The sequence below is a fragment of the Barbatula barbatula genome (assembly GCF_947034865.1).
Source record: "Barbatula barbatula genome assembly, chromosome: 23".
NCBI classification, from domain to species: domain Eukaryota; kingdom Metazoa; phylum Chordata; class Actinopteri; order Cypriniformes; family Nemacheilidae; genus Barbatula; species Barbatula barbatula.
The window spans coordinates 14,031,785-14,052,357 of record NC_136786.1 but is presented as its reverse complement, the minus strand read 5'-3'; the positions used below and the strand labels follow the sequence as shown (position 1 = coordinate 14,052,357).

Here is a 20,573-nt window from a genome sequence, read left to right as displayed (position 1 = left end):
CGGTAACTCATCTGCAATGTTTGCATGTTTTTCATTAAAGTAAATGTTGAGACATACTCAGTAAACTTGGGGAAGGGGTCAGCGCACCTGTCCAGAAAAGACATGATCTGTTTGTCTGATTTCAACTAAAAGTGATGCGCTACAGTTCTGATGTTTGTTTGACACAGGTGTGATTTGATCAGATCCATTCATTCACAGTGCAAATTATGTCATGAGTATACGCAAAATCCTCTTATGTGCACTATCTGCACACTTCACCCTCTTGAATCACTGATTTGGCTGTGGTGGCTTGCCACTCTCACCATCATTAGATGTCACAAGCTACATTTTGTTACTGAATCTGGAATTAAATGTACCAGACATCAGCTAAAAGCATATTTTGTGAGAACTCCTCGCTGCTTTTTAGGGGAGCTTGTGCATGTTAAAAAGGCTGTTAGCATGTTTTGAAATGGAGCAGGGCACCAATCCTGATGGAGAGCAGCAGGTTGCAGTGCTGTAGATGTATTCGAGTGTGAAGTCAAGTGTTTAGTCCCTAATGTATTTGTCTCAGTTGAGTGAATCACATTGTCAGCATGTTATTGATCCATCTATGTGATATATGAAGGCTGTGCATTTGTCTGGTCTGAGTTAGATTTTTTTTCTGGTGTTACATTGAGCTTCATGTCTTGCTATTCATGTCTATGATGTATTGTTTGCATCATTATAGGTTTCTGTGTTTAGCAGCTGTTTCCCACATGACATATTTGACATTTAGAATGCAATGTGGTGATATTTTTTTATTAATTATATATTCTTAGTTGCCAAACATTTTTCTTTCCCAATTTACTGTATGGTCACCAGTCTTCTGATGGGAGCTTCAGATGAGCGACTGCAAATTTATGAATTCTAATGGTTCTACATGCTTAACACAGCTGTTGTAGTGTAATGAGCTATTAATCCAATACAATTACCAATAGACAGGCCTAACACATGTTGAGTTTAATGAGATGCAAAGCACAAACTGCCCATTGACAGTTTTTTGCAACATGAAATCAGATTCAACAGATTGATTTTTTTGTCTCCAAAAATGGATCTGCCTTTTTGAAAGCTAGGTTTTCATAGTAGGTCCATGTTAAGCCACTAGGGGGCAAATTCGTTAAGCAGAGAGCGATTTGAGCGACAGAATAGGCTACAGCCTGCTCTTGGTGACTTCAGGGTTGCCAACAAGTCTGTGGTTTTCTTATGAAATTGGGCTTGAACTGTTGCAGTGGATTGTTTTACATTACACTCGTTAAAGGGGGAAGAAATTTGTTCATCAGTGGTCTATTTTAAGGTGAGATAAACTTACAAAGACATATGTTTATGTCTACCGTCATGTTCACTGTGCAGCAATTTTCAAGAAGAAATTACATGAAAAACACCATATGTGACTTTAACATATATATTGTGGGTATTGGAGTGAGTTTTGATATTTTGGGTCATTGCGCTAGTTTTAGTGTTTTAAACACTAATGCCATGTCGTCCCTCTTAACATAAGATAACGCCTATAAATAAATAGATATAGCACAGTGTGCACCAGATGATCAGTTCTTACATTGCATTTATTGTACTGTTGGGCTTTAACAAAGAAATGAAGAGGTAGAGATGGAGAGATATCCATCACAATAGTGAGCTTTTATTAGGGATGGCCTATAATTTATCGTGCACCCCTAATAAAATGGTTATTTTAATGTTATCAGTATCTGCCGATAATACAATTTAGAAAGATATAGCCAATAAATTATGAATCATTTCCCCTGGTTGAACCACTTCAGCTGCTCACAAGTTCAAATCCAGTTGTGATTATTCACTTACTGCTATTAGCAAAACATTGTTGATGTTGGTACAGTATGTAGATATTTATGAATGTGTCAATTAGAGGAACAAAAGCATATAGGTTTAAGCCGTTTGCTGTCTGAATGCTTTTTGTCTTGAGACCTGTTAGACTTGTGGCTATTGAGTACACTTTTGGGTTGAACTGGAAGAACAAAAACTTTTATCCAAAGCGACTTTCATTGTATTATCCTATACATTTACACATAGGTATCTGCAATCCCCTGGGATTGAACCCACAACCTTGCGTTGTTAACGCAATGCTACCACTGAGCTACAGGAAAGACATATTGGTCAATCCCCGAGTTTTTATAGCTGCTCACAACTTCTTGTTGGAGGACAATGTTTTAGTGGCTTCCACTCGCTGCTGAAAGAAAATAAACTTGATTATTTTAAGAGTGGCTTTTGCAGGGCTTCGTTAGGCTGTTTTTGATTCCATCTGAGTTATTCTTTGCAAAAATTCGGGTCACTATTTGAACTTGAATTTGCTGTCATTTCTTGCCAACTCTGAGAGTAGGAAATATATGCTAAAGGTGACAGACTTTGCATGTATAAAGTTATGCCGATAGATTTTAGGAGTTACTCACTTTCTGAGGAAGATGAGGAAGAAGCTTTATGATTTTCTCCAGTTCAGACGTCTGACTTAAGTATCACGTTCCACTGTCAATAACACTCCCACCTGACTCCGAAAGCTCTTTGTCTGTACAGATACTACGGTACTATCATGCTTCACTTCTAGCTTTGGCAAGTCTTTGAGATGTTCGCTGTTGCCAGACAGAAACATCCGTCCATTGAACAAACTTTCCAGCTGTCTCCTCTCCTAGCATGTGCCTTTGGTCTGTTTGGTCCTGGCTTCTTTGTTGACATATTTTTACTGGCTGTATAGGTTGTGTTAGTGTGAAGTGAGTCTTTTAAACAGCTGCACAGTGCTCTCCCAAACATCTGTACCATGCTTCTGTTGTACACAAGAGTATATGAAGAGTTTGGTTCCAAAATGAGATAACTAAGTTTTCAAAATGTTTCAAAAATCATGTTTTTTCCTATGTTATGATGTTTTTATTGTGTTTTATTTGTGTGAGAAAGCTGTATTTTTGTTATTATGGATTAAATCAAAACAAACCAACTGCAGTTTGTTTGATAATAAAAAAAACATTTGTAATCTCATTTTGGTATCAAACTCTTCATATGATAACAAAACCTGACAGGTTGTTATTATGTAGTGGTTGAGGGTCCTCAACGCTATGGAGTGACAGAACAATCCCTAAAATCTTCCTGAATGTAAATTCTCGGTGTGACACAAAGCAGATGTGCATGCAGGAAGTTTAGGATTGTCTCTGGGTTGGTCATGTTTGACTGCTTTACATTCTGCGTAAAGAGTAACCGCAGTAGTGCAGAGTGCAACAGATGTTGCTTTGGATGTTATCTTTAGTGCGCATACCAAGATTCTAGTCACTTCTGACGGTATAAAAGCTTAAAAACTCAACCCTAAAAATGGGTTCACATATCGCCATCTCCATTTTTGGTAATTTATATTTTTTGCCATAACAATCTGTATTATTCACCCTTTATGTGTGCCAATTGTTTTGTGATATAAGTATCAAAGCATTAAAAAGTACAGCGTATTTTTCAATTTTTAAAAACAGCAAATTTGGACATCCAAGGTTTCAGACGGACAGCAACAATATTAACCACTCGTCATCTCCACTGATACATTTTCTTTGGGGTCCAAAAGCCAATAAGACAATATTTGTTTTATCATTTGTAACAACTTTTCAGAACAATTGTTTTCAGCATAAGCGAAAAAAGGAAATTGTAAAATTATTTTACTAATCGAGTATTCTACTGGTTTTTCCATCGATTAATCGTGTATTCGAATAATAAGAACCTTGTCTTTATTAAAGAGCAATACTAAATATACTAGAGAAATAAGACGGGTCTCTTAAAATGAGTAAAAACAACTCATTTGTTTCCTTTTTAGAAGAATGTAAAACTGTATTGCTGAAATTGCGTACATTAATATCTTTGAAAACTAAACCCATTTGGTTCATTCCATTGCAATATTAAATTCAAAATATAACAAATTCACAATATAATACAAATATAAAAATAAGAAACATGATGCATTTAGTTTTTATGAATTAGTTTTAGTTTCTTTTTTTACTATTAAATAGTAATATATTTGTCAATTTGTCAAAAAATACTAACCAGACTTTTGGTCGGAAGACGCTTATTTTTTAGGACGTCTGTTTCTTCACTCAAACAATAACATGTTCGTGAAATAAACTCTTGCATCTAGTTTTATGGATTCAATGCAGCCGGAAAACAAGTTTCACTCGCAAAAAAGACTAAAACTTAGTAAAATAGCAGTTCACTGTTTTAATAAGCTATCACTTATTTATCAGCATGAGAAATGGAACAATAGAGGCGGGAACCCACGAATGTAAAACCACTTTTAATATAAAAAAAACAGAAAGTAAAATGCCTTACAAACACACTTAAACATGACATAAAGTCCAGGCCTGGTCCTCTCTCGCCCTTCCCAGTTGTCGCTCCTCTCTTATGCCTCAGTGAGAGATGCGAGACCGGTGCACGCACAGCTGACGCACCGGCCTCGCGCCGTTCCCTCGCGGCTCTCGTCCCGCCCTGCTCGCCGCACTGATGAAGTAGTTTTGATTCACCAGTGATTTTGCTATGAAATGTCTTAGTGTGGGAAAGAAAGGTTTTAACCTTGAGGATCAAAGTTAATGAATGAATACTGCGGAGTCATAAGTTATTTTTCTTTTGAAAAGACATTCTCTTTCTGCTAGTTTTCTAGTAGGTTGGGTATATTACATTACAGGCTTCATTGAAACTGGTGTAAAGAAAAGCTTTTTAATTACGTATATACAACGATCTGGACAATAGGAAAGGGCTTTGTGTTTAATAGCAAAGGGAGGAACAGCGAGCATGAAACATTACAATAAAAGCAGATGACACAATTGTACGCAGGACATGTACTTTGAAATAATGCACCGTAGGACATAGCTTTATTTATTTCGCTTTATTTATTTCATTATATTAAATATTGGTGACCCTCCTTGTAAGAACTAAAGTCTTTTCGTGATTTACTTTTTTTACACAAAATCATCCTACATAATGTAAAAAACATACACTATAATATAAAAATATAACCTTCATATCTTTAATATCGACTGAGTTAGGCAATGTCAAAGATTGAAATCAAACTTTGAGGCTCATAATTTAAAAACGAGATAGTTAGATATCAACCTCACAGACAGGGTCACACTTTCGACCACATGAAGCCCATTTTGGTTACCTGTCAAAAATGTTTACAGTAGAGAAAAAGTAGGTGCTGTTTGTTAAAGTACTTTATCTCTTACAGAGTGATACAGAGATGTTTCCTTTTGATTTATTTCTTGCTATAGCAGAGATCTTAATCGTTAACTTTATGACTACAGCCCTCCAATGTACTTCATGAAAGTATTATTTCACATTAGGTCGATGTCATTTAAACTAAAATTAACACAGCCGCATATCCTAATGTTGCAAATTTTTTCCCTTCACAACTGCAGCTCACATGGGTGTGCATTACAGCTGCCAGAATACTGTTAAGTATTCCCAAATAGTCATGATATTAAAATAATGCAGCATACAAGAATTTTATTTTGTAAGCAAAGTAATAAACTGAATCGTCTGTGGAAACATAAAGCAGGAGTTTATAAATACTACAGAGCACCCATGAGAACGGCTTATGTCCTGAGCTTAATCTTACAAAATGTAAAACATCAGCGATTGTTTCAAAGTACCTACTTTAACACAGAAAACCTTAACTTTTTCAAGACTTCTGTGTGCAATATTAATGTTGGGATATCAGAATGCTCTATAAAATGTTTTCATACTGACACAGTGTTTATTTTTTTTAAATCAACATATTGCTTGCTTATTGTCTTTGCATTAAGTGTCTGTGAACATTTAAAACATTATTCACCTTTAAGATGTACAAGAATGAAGCTTTCTTCTCAGCCAACATATCTTCTGGCCAGCTTGCAATTTGTCTTCACGACAAACCTCCAGCTGCTCTCTGCACTTAACAGGTTCGAGCAGAGCAGTGCTGTTATTTGGCTCAGAAATGAATGTAGCAGGTTCGTCCCAGAGGTCACCAGATGTTCTTATTAGCCAGCAGAGCCACAGGACTTCATTATTCAGCGTAACTGTGTGTGGATCGGCCCTTTGTGTTGTTTATCTGCATTAGTTGCAGATCTGGGTCAAAGCATACACAAACCTGCTTTCCAGTTATTTTGATACGGCTCTTTTGTTAAGCTTTTTATTCATTATTTTACAAACTATCTGGCTTTGTCATCAAATGCTTTGAATAAAAGAAAGGCTTTGAATAATAAAATGTTGGAATGCTATAAAGACGATTGGTTTAAATTAGCACTACTGAAACTTTTAGGGGTTGCATGTAATGCAAACGTGAACGCTTTATGCAGCAAAACAGTTTTTTTTAAGGTCATAGGTCAAGCCTTTAAGAAACAGCCTTCAGACTAACATAACAATCTGATCTTCAAGATTGCAGTGCCATTTTCCTGGTGAGCTTTTCATTTGCCCTGTGAATGTGATGCTTTGTGGTTCCGGGGTCCAGCTCTGAGTCACAGTGTGGATGATGCCCCCAGCCCATCTCTTCTCCTTTCTATCAAATGTCACGAAAAAGCAAGTCTGACATTAAAAGTATAGATTGATGGCGTTCATAAAAAGCTGCTTTAAGGTTCTTTAAAAGAATGTACTCTTTTATCAAGGCTTAACCATAAATGTGGACTGCAGACATGCTTTACAGACTCCTCAGTGACTCACTTTTGTTTCAGATTCTAAAGGTCGGTCTGCCCTAATGAAGAAAATGGCTTAAAGCTGCTGAAGTCAGCTTAATGGTCTTTTAGCATGGGCTTGTTTTTAGAGTGGTTTTATGAAGACCAGCTGGGTGGTCTGAAACGCTCGAACAGGCTGGGAGACCACCTCAAACCAGCAAAGCCTGGCAGACCTTCTTAGGCGATTTTTAAACAGGGTCCAGGTTTTAGAAAGTGAAAGATTATGAGTCGCTGACTTTAGGAGTTAAGGTTTATAAACAAAGGTTTGTGGAAACACAGAAGGTTGAATTGCAACCCCGCTAAAAAAACTGTTGTAAGCTTTGTATGTGTGTTTTGGTTTCAAGCTGGTTTAACTGTTCTAAGCTAATCAACAAGCTATAATGGTGCAAAAAACAACTTGCTGTAAGTCGGTGTCCTCGGCTGAAATCTTTTATTTGCTCGACCAAGATGTTCTACCAACTTGGACCGGCTAATGACCACATTACATTATATACCAGGTGTCAAAACACATTTACCATCTTAAGATTTTCCAACAGGGAATCCACTTACATCTGAACTCTTGCAAATAATTTGAGCATTACCACATACGCGTGAAGTGGAGTGTGTCTGCTTTATCAGGAATGCATCAGCAATCACCCCAATGTTTGACCTTGCGCTTCACTGAGTGGCTTTCACACGCAATGAACCCTACATCTGATGATAACCCACAAGGCAGAAGAGCGATTGTGTAAGGAGTAATGCTCCTCATTATCTGATGGAGAGAATCTGGCAGATTTTGTACAATACGACGTAATTGCAATTAGGCACAATCGTGTAAACTACCTCTAAATGGCTTCTTTGTTCTCTCATAAATTGATTTTATATAAACTCACATTTTATTATTTTATTCCAGGAAAGGGTAACATAATCAAATGTTCATGCAGCCAGCACTAACTGGCAAAAAGGATACAACTTCATTTTACTTCAGACTCAGGAGACAATGATTAACCTAAGAAACTCCATTTGCAGTGTTGTTTAGTTACGTCTAACCTTTTTGCATATGTGTACTCATATGGCACCCACTCATTCTTTTACAAAGTCTTGCTAGCTTGACAAGGTCAGATGATGCAATAAAGAGGATGATGGTATCGTCTGCTGGTGGGGATTAAAGGTACACGCATGGCTGGTGATGGCAGTGGAGCAGTTCTTACTGAGCTGACCCTATTATCCATGCACCAGAGTACCGCTGAGCGACAGCTGAAACTGAGTAAAAATAGCCTCGTATTTTCAGCTTTGGATCGACTGCTCTTCTCTATGCTTTCTATTGTAAACATTTCAAATTCACATCAGGTCAGCCTCTTTGAATGATTTTGACCATGTCACATTTACTAATTCTATTATAAGAGTATGCATTTAGATGTTTTGATCAATCAGTGTACTTTTGGTGTCTTTTATCTTTGTGTGATATTGTATGTTGAATTCAGCTAGATGTTCAATATTCCAGAAGATCAAAGAAATTGAGCTTTTTTGCTCAAACAGTGGCATAAGATGGTGGTATTTCTGTGTCAGAGGAAGTGTTTGGGAAACCTGTCAGAAAACAACCATTACTTTGTTATATATTTTATATTTAATTGTGTTTTCTTATTTTCATTGTATTTTCTTTTATATTTTTATTATATTTTCTTTTCTTTTTGTTTATTATTTTAGTACATAATTAATTTTTTTATTTTAGATTTTTATTACGTTCTCTTTTAGTTTGGTCGATTATTGTATTTATTATTTTATTTTATTTTACTGTCCTTTTTGTATTTGTATTATATTTATATTATAATTTATTTTATTTCAATTTAAAACCTTATTGTTCCACTCACTTCTCATTTTTACGTAACTTTTTACATTCTGCTAACTTCTCTACTGATCTCTAGTCCTTAATTCTCATTTAAATGCACAGGCACACCTGTACACACCCACATCTCTCTCTCTCTCTCTCTCTCTCTCTCTCTCTCTCTCTCGTTTCAGGCAACAGCATGATCAGATATAAACTCAAAGATCACCACACAAGCAAACACACACATATCACGATCATTAGCACTAGAGGGATTCAGCTCACCCTGTCGATTACCCCTTATCTTCAACACCATGTCTTCGCTGACCTTCTCAAGCTGTTCGTTGGACTTTCACGTTCTTATTGACCCGCAGGCTGCCTGCAACTGACTGTCAGCATGAATTTGTCATCAGCAGTGGACATCAGTGAGCAATCCGGCGATTACTCACTTAGCCTACGCGCCTTCTCCCGCTCGCAGACAGATACAATCTTTACGCCAATGCCGCACACTTTTGTCTGCAAGCTTACAGGCAGGCACTGCTGTGTCGCTTTATCGATACTTTCGATGCCGTTTATGCAGCAAAATGTAATTTTGGAGGGTTTTGAAGCAGCACATGATCTAATTCTCAGAAAACCTATGTTGTAAATATTTACCAAAGCAAGGCTTAGGTTCTGTCTATAAATATGCACATGAAATGAAAGCTCAAAAAGATGAAAGCTGACACCTTTAAGTAATACAATATCTCGGTGAATCACTGAGAAGAAGGAGATTGAAGCTTTGAAGATGCTACTGAGTTTTTTTTCTCTCTTTCACAGGTTGGTGCTTTTCAGATGTGTGACGTGGTAAATGAGATTGAGCTGGCGAGGGAGAGATGTGAGAATCAAACCGCAGGAAACGTCACATCAGGTGATTTTCAACAAATAACTTTGCTCTGTGCTATTTTCACATTCAACAAACAATTTCGCATTGATGGGGAACGGCACACCAAGGTGCAGATCACAGAGGTATTATTTTAGATGCTGTAGGGCCAAAAACAAAAACCTTTGCTGGTGGCTGTATTAACCTGTAGTGGGTTGACTTTTGAGGTTGGAAATTATAAAGAAATAAAAAGTATGTTCTTTAATTAAACAAATGCTGATATTTAATGTTAAGGAAATGTTTAAGATATTACATTCAAATGTATGCTTATCTGATGTTATATTGAAGCACACAAGAATCGTCTTGAAACTTTGATGGTCTCAGAACTGTATTAATATTATAAATTAACTATTTTGGCAGGGACCTGATATTATAATATAGCAGCAACTAGGGAAAAAAGGTTAACTGTAGAGGTACAATCCAATAAATCCATTGAAGTCGAGGCCTTTTTGGTGTCCTATATGGGATATCTGAGTTTGATTCTGGTCCATGTCATGTAGCCATTACAAATTTTTCTCTCCTTAAAATTTCTGGTCCCCATTCATTGAACGTGCCAAAAAATCATTCACATATAAATCAATGCACATAGAGTCTGATTGCTGTTGAATATCATTGTCCTGATCAGGGAGAATGCATTGTTCACATTTTGATGAGTCCTCAAGGGTTCTGGCAAAAGACAGAAATTCATCAGTCAAGCTGATTATTTTGGCTTTTCAGCAGAGGTCCTAAGGACCACCACACCGTGCATAGATATAAATAAAAATCCTGAGGCTCCTTTGAGGTATGAAGTAGGTTATCCTCGACTGACTCATTTCTCAAGCTGACGAGGTGAATTGGCATTCAGGCATGAAAGACAATTTTTTGAAGTAGAAAGCAACTGTAAAAATCAATATACATTTATATTTTAGAAGTAAATAAATATGTATACAGTAAATATATAAATATATATTACACATATTTCCTAAATCCAGCATATACATGTATGTTATATTATAAAACCACAAACACTTATTTTGGAATAGATTTGACTTGTTTTTGACATTTTCTATTAAAAGTAAAACTAAAGCTTTGATGTCATTCGTATGTTTTTATATTAATTCCAAATGGACCCAACTTCAGTCTCGGCTTCACCTCAGCCCTCCTTAGTTCCCAGGTCTGTGTTTATCCGCGGAATGATTTCAGTAGATGGACTCGCACATTTATCAGATTTCAATTTAACTGCAGTCCTGTGATGACTGAATTTATGGGTTAAATTGTGGGTCCTCTCCTGCCCACACATCCATATACCAACAGCAACACTGTCTAAATGAGGTGGATTTTTAAACAGGCCACTTGCCTCTGGATCATTCTGCTGTAGCTTGGGGAGTACAAATAAGATGAACTAGCTGTCAGTTTCTTCGCATTGACAGTCAAGGGCCGACTTGTCTCGACTCATGAATCAGAGTGATGCATTCAGGGGGCACGAGTTGCATTGTAAATATTCAAAGTGTTATGGGAAGCAATAAGCAGTTACTGTATCTCGGTTTACTGTGTTCACAAGTGTGTTCAGAAGTGTGGAAAGTGTGAGTTTTCGAGCCCTAGTTAATAGAGACAATAAAGTAAAAAAATGAAATAACTGGAGAATATAACTACACACAGGGTTTTCATTAAACCAATAGGGGAATTAGTGCTGTCAAATATGCAGATATATCCGGTCTATTCGCAATGAAGCACGTGTATGATCTTTTCAATAATATGTTTGAATTACTGTGCAATAGCTGTTGTTCAATTTTGATTTGTGTTACATGATAGCTTTCACTCTCAGATTATTTCAGGCGCTACTGTATATCATTTATATATTATAGCTACTTCAATATCCATATTTTATTTTGACCCTAATATTTTATTACAAACTTATCAGTTTATAAAAGCAATATCCTGAAGCTGCTCAATACATGTGGATATTCTCAATATAATTTTGCCTAGTTTCTTGTATCTTTAGTTTGACCACTACAAATATTTATCTTTAATAACTTTAATCTTAACAAAGCAACCTTATTTTTTTTCTGCAACAAAATTAATACTGGGGGGGGTCATTGCAATAAGAATGAATGGAGAGGCTGTCATGACCGTGTTGCGGGAACAGAGACAGAGGACCCAAGTGCAGACAGCTTGTAAGGGGTTAACAGAGGACTTTGATAAGTATAAAACAAAGACCCACGTGGGGGTAACATAACAAAACATGGACACAGGAACATGGAATAACTAAACTGAACCTGACAAGACTAAAGATAAACATTGGGTACCAATAACTGTACTAAAACTACACTGAACAAGACACAAGGGACCCGTTTCAATAAGGAGGTTCAAGCAACACTGAGTTAAAATATGAACTCTGAGTTGATTTACTCAGATAATCGCTACTCTGAGTTTTCTGTTTCAGAACAGCTGGTTTCTATCAGTTCAATCCACTCTGAGTAAGTTTACTCTAGGTTACGCGTGTTCATCGTGGCTTTAAAAAGCCATCATCAATTGAGCGAAGATAACACGATTCACCATGGCAACGCCACGTGACAAAAAGCGCTCCGTTTATTTCTCGCCAGTCGAATTGAAGGCACTGTTACAAACACAGCGAATATGAGCACATTTAGAGAAAGAAGAGCAGCAAAAGAGAGAGAATATATATATATATATATATATATATATCTACGATCTTGTCATGTAGGTGCAATCCTTCTGCAATAAAAAGAACATGGCAGCAGCTGAAAATGAAACATAAAAACATCCTTCAGTCCAGTGAGTTTAAATGCTCTTGCTAGTAGGATGCCTGACTGGGAAATGTTTGATATATTTAATAAACTGGCCTTGAAAGTTATGAGAACCGAGAACCTGGCTATAGAAGACAGAAAACTGGCCATGCTTGCACCTGCTCCCCCGAGAAAATCATGGCTGGTTTTTCTAAATCCTGTTTGTAAGACAGCTACACAATCACATTGTGAAATCCTAAAGGGTATTTGAATTATTATCTACTTCCAGAGGTGGCAGCAAGACCACATTTATTTGATCAGCTTATTCAGAAAGACGTTCACCATTCACCTGCAATCCTATGAAACTCCTCTTTGATGGCTCTCACAGGAAACTTAACAAAAATGTATGTAAAGTTCACACTTGTCTTACTGCTCTACATACAGTTGCCTTGCTAACGTGTTCTGCATCCCCGGTGATATAAAGAAAGCTTCCGTTAGCAAAGAAACGTAAAGTCATACAGAGAATCTGCTCAGATGTAAGAGCGCGGCCACGACGAGTGAGGTTTGTGATGTAAGGATGAAGCTCAAATAAAGAATCCTCCGGATATGTTAAAACATCCAAACGGGCTTCACCACATATTCTCTCCCAACATAAATGTAACTCTCTCTGAATGAATGAATGCAGCTTCATCATCTACGGGTTCCTGAATAAACGGACATCTCATGTCTGTGTTATGAACTTGTGCGCGATTAAGGAAAACGAATGAAAAAACAAACGGCGAAGGCAATTTCAACACCGCTCGGGCTTCTAAAAGGGGCGGAGATTGTAACAAACCTCGGGTTAGTGGAATAAAACCTGCTCCCGACCAGGTTAGGTTCACAGAGTAGGTTACTATGGTTACTCACACCAAGTATAAGATACCTCGATTTCTGAAACTGGCTTGACTTACCCCGCGGTCACGGGTTTGATATACCTTGCGTTTTGAAACTGAAAACCCAGAGTATCCCGTTTTCTGGGGTTAACTTACACGGAGTTTGCACTTACCCTGCTTTCTGAAACGGGTCCAAGAACTCACCACACAACCACAATGAACCAGCACAAGACAGGAGACACAAGGGCATTAAATAAGGGACCAAATCAAGAGGGGGACAGGTGCAGGGCATGAACTAATGAACAAGCAATAACGAGAGGATGGAACAGAGACAGACTGGAGAGAGCCTATGGCAAAGCAAATAAACCATAATTGCCTCTCTCCACACAAAACATGAGACTCTGTCATGATCCTGCCACTAAACCAAGAGAAACATGACATGATGCGGCAGAATCATGACAGAGGCTGAGAGGTGACTTATTTTTGTAGTCTAACCCGGATGTAAGTTCCACGCTGGTTCCCTCGGCTATGCATTTTTGCCATAGACTTTTGGAAGATCTCAAAAAATAAGCTCTGTGATAAACAAAGGTTTATAATGGTTACACGTTTTGTCTATCAAGATAATCTTTACAAATTAACACAACATTTGAAGCCGGAATACAATCGGCAGAAGTAAAAAGCTAACACGCTGCTATAACAGACTACACTTAACGTTGCTCGATATCAACGTCACCACCCCAAAACTCTGACAACTCTTTCAAGCTTTATAAAAAATGTGTTCCCTGGTAAGTTATCCGATGCGCGATGAAGTCTAATAAAGGAAGTAGTCGCTTTTAGCAACTTGTTAGCATCCGCCATTTTTAAGACACAATAAGGCTTTAGAAAATCACAAGCGGGTTATAATTGGTGTGCATTATGTTATAGAATAAAACTTGAAAATATTTCGAGGTTTTGTTTACCACAGACTTTATTTCGGGCGATTTACCAAAAACCCATAAAAAAAACATTGGCATTTGTAGCGATGGAACTGGATGTCCTAAAATGCTAACTCGTTTCTGGGTTTTGCATGCAAAACTGCGCCTCCCTATTGTGGTTGTAAGTAAATGCAGTGAAACTATAGTTTTATAGTTTTTAATATAGCAACAGAATCCATTTTTTATACTTTCTCTTTATGCTTCTACGAGGAGCATTGTGGAAATTTTAGTGGCAGCAGTGAGGTTGCCCTCCACCCCTCCCTTTCGAAGCATTATATGGTGGCTCTCACAAGACAAAGATGCCGAAGGAGTTAACTTATTTACAAAATGTGCTCCGTAGAGCAGTTTGTCCGTTTAGGGCTACTGTAGAAACAACATGGCGAATTCCATGTAAGGGGACCCAAGGTATATGTAGATAGAAATAGCTCATTCTAAGGTAATAAAAACACAACGCTTCATTATGTAAGGTCTTTATACACCTCTGAAAACATAGTTACAGTATGCATATTATATTGCATGTCGGTCAATAGATCCTCCTAAATATTACACAGTGGACCTTTAAAATGAAAGTTATGTTGCATTAAGTTACAGTTTCTGTAAGTATTTGTTCTCCTTTGCTTCATAGGCTGCAAAGGAATGTGGGATATTATAGCTTGTTGGCCATCAGCCAGAGTTGGAGAACATGTGGTGATCCAGTGTCCAAATTACTTCAGACACTTCTCAGATCACCATGAAGGTAAGCTGATATCATCATCTAAAACCTCTGGGCTTCAAGAAGGACATTTAGCAACTTCCCTGTAACTGTGTGGTCACACTAGGTTTTGAGCATGTGAAATTCTTTCTGGTGCTGCAACAAATGCCACCCTGGTGCTTCTATTTGAATTCATATAAAATACATTTTTAAGATTTGTGTTGTTTGTGTTAGGCCGAGAGGTCAGTTAGATCCCCTGATACCCTGTTTATATCCAATTTATTTTTGCTACACAAAGTCGCAGGTCAAATTTGCATTGACAAACAAAAATTTCTTGCATGTTGTTGCATTCATGCTCTCATTTGTTTAAATACATTACAATTGGTGGAAATGCAGCATAAAGTTTAATCTTTGGCATTTTGTATACATCAACCTCAATAATGAGCTGTGATTGATCTGATTCTCTCATACCTGATTGAGAATGTGTGAAGTTTAGGTTAATCTATTAATAGTGTTAATAAACATTTAGAGCCATTGAATGTTTAAATGTGTTCATCAGCTAATCTGAAAATACTTTCATAAACTGCTGAGAGCAAATAGCTATGCTTAGGGAAAACTCTATTTATATTTATTTGTATAATAAATAGGACGACGATGTTGGTTAGAAAATAATTTTGTAATTTCATACATCACTGTTCAAAGACAGCTAAAGTAAAGTCATGGATGGTTTACAGCCAATGGAATCTGAATTGCATATGAATGCAGTACTGTTGACTGAGGTTTACATTTTATATGCATATTGACTGCAGAACTGCTGCGCTTAGAATAGAAGGAACAGGCAATCCATCAGGAGCCAAATCACACACATCGATTGAGTGCCATCAGGGCTTGTGTGCACTGACATTAGATCACACTTCTTCATCTGATAATTCAGACTGAGCCACATTGGAATGGAAACTATTAATTACCCATGTATTAAAGTCTGGCAGTCCACCAAGTTCTCATTAACCTCACATAACACTCACACATTTTGCTCTGCATGTATTAAGAGTACAAGGACACACCCACTACATATTACCCCTACCACAAACCACACCCACTACGTATTACATCGTCCAAACAACGCCCACTAGAAGTTAAAACATACAACTGTGGCCGCACCCACTGCCACTGTAGAAGTGGTAAATGCACACAGCAGTTCCTATAATATTTCTTATTTTGGTGCGCCACTTTCTTTTCCCTTTTTTTAGAATTGCCTTTTAAATAAAGGTTTTACTTTCTTTTTGCATGCGGGCCATCTATATTCCAGCTGACTCCAAAATGTTGACCAAATACACATGCTTTGTAAGTATGTAGTCTCTTTATTCTGGAAAACTGACTTTGGAGGAGAGAGAATGCATTGATAACTCATTCTCTTCCGGTGGATGATGGCCACTTTTTATACTTGCTGCCTTTCGATTTCAATAAATCTGCCAAAGTAACATAATGCATTAATCCAATTAAATAAAAGCATTGTGATCAAAGTCTGCAGACAAAAGACTGGGATGTGGGAGTAGTTTGACGTTAAGGACAGTGTCAGTAAATTATAATTAAAAAAGATTCTGGCATTGGCGTTTTTCAATGTTTTAGGGTGATTGAGGAGCCTCAGGTTGCTGTTAAACTTGCTGAAATATTCACAATTCATCAAAAAAGTTCAGGGTAGAATCACAGTGATCAAAAGATGAAAGTTATGGCTTCTTGCCAGACACAGGAGTGATGTTAGCGCATAATGACTCCTCCGAGCATCAGCATAGCGTGCCATCTAGATTATTTACAAAAGTGTGGAGTGCATACAAACGAGACATTCATACTGAAAGGTCTTTTTGCCGTTTGAATGATGTGTTACAGTAGAATCCCTTGACTCTTACAGCCAGATTATGCAACAAAAGCAAACCTTTTCCTTTTTAAACACGTAAAGAAAGCATTTTGTTTTATTAAATGATTAAAGGCCTCTGTCTTCCATCTCTATCTGCTGTACAGATGAATACGTGAATTCTCTATTGTACTGTATATGTGGGCTATGTATATTAAGTCTAAAACATAAAAAACTATTAAAACAGCATAATGCATAAAATATAAAATATTTAAGATCCTGCTCCCATCTGTAAAACGTATGGCGAACATGATATGAATAAATTAAATACGTTGAAAGGTCCAGTGTATGAAATCTAGTGGTGAGGTTACGAATTGCAACCAACGGCTCACTTCACCCCTCAACCCCTCCACCCTCCTTTTTGAAGCACTACGTTTTCGCTTATTTGTCGAAGGAGATATCGGGCCCTGCAGTGTATGTAGCTCAGTCTTTCATGATCCTGCCTCTGTGTCATGCTTTCCTAGCCTTGGGGCAGGGTCATGCCAGTCCCCACGGGTCTTGTGTGAGACACAAGGCATTGGTTGTTTTGTTGTGCAATGTGTCCTGTCTCGTCGTTGTCTCCACCCCCACGTTGCTTCATTATTGATTGTTAATGATTTCACCTATACTCCTATACCTATACACCTATACTCCTATACCTATACTCCTATTTAATGCCCGTGTTTTTACTGTCTTGGGCTGGATCGTTTCGAGTTGAGTTGAGTTGAGCTGAGTTCAGTTGAGTTTGATTTTCTCATGTTTATTGTTCCTGTTTTTCCTCCTCGAGAGATTTTGAGTTGTGTCTGGTCCTTTGAAAATAAATTGTCTTTTTGTAAAGAGCTGCCTGCGGTTGGGTCCTCAATCGCGACACATTCTAAGGTAATAAAAACATAACGCTTCATTACGTAAGGTCTTTATACACCTCTGAAGACATAGCTACTTATATTATATTGCATTTCTGTCCACAGATCCTCCAAAAAAGTACACATAAGACCTTTAAATGCAGTATGAATGTACAGTATACGGTATGACATGCAGCAGAATCGTATAAATGCTGTGGATGGGGGAAATCTTTTTCATACCTTTGTTGTTTATGTGGAACTTTGGAAATTTCGGGTTGCAGTCTGGAGATATGATACAGATCTTTCACTTAACACTGATGTGGAAATCGACAATTTTCATAATAGTCACATTTCTAGGCTGAAGGAGAGAGAGCACTTGAGAAAGGGATGATTGAAAACATTGAGGAGATGAAGAGCCAATGCTGTTACCCGCAACATAAATCACAATTGTTAGCCACCAAGAGACAGACATAAACAAGGTACTTACCGTAGCTCAGAACAGCGGGTGGTGCGGGAATGTGCCGAGATCAGGATGGATCAGGTTTTGAGGAAGCAATATTGTCTGGATGTAGGAGTGATTCATATTAGCCCAAGATTTCTAGAGAAAGATAATGCAATGCTATGTTAACCTATTTTCAAGTTGTTCAGTATAAAAGGAAGTATATACACATGTATGGTGTGCATAGAATAGCGTATAGTGTTAATCGTTTTAATGTCAGCAACTTAGCAGGTATTGTTTATAAAGGTCATCATTGTTGCACGTGTATTTTGTGAATGCTTAGATATTTATAGAGCTTCTTGTTCTTGTTTTTAATTAAAGCACGTGTCTTTGTCTTTATTACTTGTGTCATTCATCCTCTCAGGAATGTTTAATGAATGAATCTTTGATTGATGAGATGCAGTACTCCTCTGGGTTTTATCCCTGCAGACATTGTCCCTCCATTAGTTCATATAGTCATATTGTCAAAACAGTTTGTTTCATATGCACAAGACTGTAAAGTTAGGCACTTATAAATATTCTAAGTTATCATACTCTGAAATGAGAGTATGTATGTACTATAATACGCTCTATAGTGGTTCGGTTTTTCTCTTCACTATGAACGCAGACCACCCTGTGATTTGAGTTTAAAAAAAATTTGTTCTTGGGTTTGATATCTGTGTGCTATTGAAATGATCAAGTTTCTTGCGGGTGTCCCCAAATGAAAACCCACACACACGCATACCCAGCCACACAAATGAATCCAATCCTCTCTCTGAATGGGAATGCCTTGTGCTTCTTAGAATGATAAAGAACTGCCTGTTGTTCAATACCTGGGATTAATGCAGCATTCAGGATTTTGCTTCATTGGACCTCTGTGGTTTATGACAGAGCCGACGTCCACTGGAATAATGTGTGAAGATGGATATGTTGTGTGTGGGTGCTTGTTCAGTGATGGATGCGAGAGTGCTGGTGACAACATGAAACCACAAAACAAAAGTCAGGACTTAACATCGTAAATTAAAATTGCACAAACTTTTAGCTGCTGGATTTTGTGGAGGTAACATGAATGTTTTATTTTATTTCAGATGTAGGAAAGGGAGTTGTGTCAGGTATTAGCCGGATTAGCTATGACAAATTACAATCTTAATCCTGCATGATGTTTACTTTCCTTCATTAATGGTTTAGTGCAGTATATTAAAATAATACTTGATTCTGGCTTATATCTTTTTTATCTTTATTTATTATAAAGGTATATTCTGTTCCAAGAAAATTCTGTATAGTAATGTTTGATTGTTTCTTGGTGCATTAATGTTGCGCTGCACATTTTAATTGGTATAAACTTTGGTGACGAGATTGTAAAAACAAAACTTTATACGCCAACTGTTCATATCAAGTTTGATATGAGGTTGCACTTTTTCTGGCAAAGTGCACTTTTTCAACTCCACAGATAGCCTTGAATTATGAAGCTGTGTTTCACATTACACATTTTTATAGTACATTCTCAAATTAATTATGTACATGCATATCCATTCTGAAGGAACAATAAACTCAAAAGCAAAGGTCACCATGCATCGGCTCATTTAAAAGGAGATAATAGTCCTAACACTGTATATCATATTCATAATAGTCTTTGGTTGGAGGGATAAGCAGAAGTCTTGCTTTCACTATTTCCATACATGATCAAGTATTCAATTTCCACACAGGCACTGATGGTTCCCAAACAAAATGTAAAAGGGCAGAATGATAAGCAAAATTGTTGTTTTTGGATAATGCTATGTACAGATTCATGGTGTTTACCTGATGCCGTCTCTAACTAAACTTCCCAGGGTGAACCAGCGGCCACATCTAGATATAAAACAACAAGAGCCAATTCATTTTTAACAAGAGGATCGAGCAAGCTGACCTTATTACAAGTTTTCCCTTGTTGATGATCCACTTCTGTTTTACAAGCTTCAAACTCAATCCAAACATATATTGTGATTTGCTGCTTGAGTTAAGGGTTCAAGGGACATACTTCATGTAATTGGTCACCAAGTTTGTTTGGTAATGATTTCCAACACTTGGAAATAGGCCATATGCAGCAGTGGACATTATAGACACTTTTATATAGTAGATAAAGGTCACTGGGATGCCGAGCAAACACAGGTGGTCATAGCTGTGACTATTCAAGCTGGTTTTTGATATTTGAAAGTGTTTTTTCATTTGGGGACCCTGTTGTTTGCCTCTTTTCAGTCCTTATTTTTGTACCAAAATGGCATTGCTTCTTTCATTTTTTGAGCTTTCACGTGACAAGTGTATTAAAAATAAGCCTCAGAGCTTCACATGGAGAATCATTCATATACACTCTTTATAATTCAAGCCTGAGTGAAATTGATTGGTTTGTGTTGATCAATACATGCTATTGTAACACGGGCTTGTCAATGTATGAATGTATTACTCCGTGTGTTTCTTTTGAAGTTTAGATCATGTATATTAAACTCTGGACTATGTCGGAAAAAGAAAATGATGTGACTGAAGAAGCCGTCGTTGTGGGATATAGAAACACACAGTGTTTAAACTTCCCACCACTTTTTTAATGAGAGTCTACAACTAGTTACTAGTCGCTAGTGTTTGTATACAATTGTAATATACAATTTTGTCAACTATTTTGACTGAAAATT

The 20,573-nt window shown here is 37.3% G+C and overlaps 1 protein-coding gene and 1 long non-coding RNA gene across 2 annotated transcripts in view; one reads left to right on the top strand and one right to left on the bottom strand.

Annotated features, from left to right (window-relative positions):
* The window catches only part of vipr1b (vasoactive intestinal peptide receptor 1b), a 42,119-nt gene that overhangs the window by 829 nt on the left and 20,717 nt on the right, over nt 1–20,573 (top strand). The window contains exons 2-3 of the mRNA XM_079447286.1: nt 9,334–9,424; nt 14,634–14,744. Coding sequence (XP_079303412.1) covers nt 9,334–9,424; nt 14,634–14,744 — 202 coding nt within the window. The remainder of the gene's footprint in view (nt 1–9,333; nt 9,425–14,633; nt 14,745–20,573) is intronic.
* On the bottom strand, nt 14,463–19,860 carry LOC306888811. Its single transcript, XR_013786138.1, has 5 exons — nt 19,711–19,860; nt 18,744–18,879; nt 17,920–18,030; nt 17,673–17,790; nt 14,463–17,464 (listed from the first exon to the last, which is right to left on the bottom strand). It is a non-coding gene; the product is annotated as an uncharacterized lncRNA (long non-coding RNA).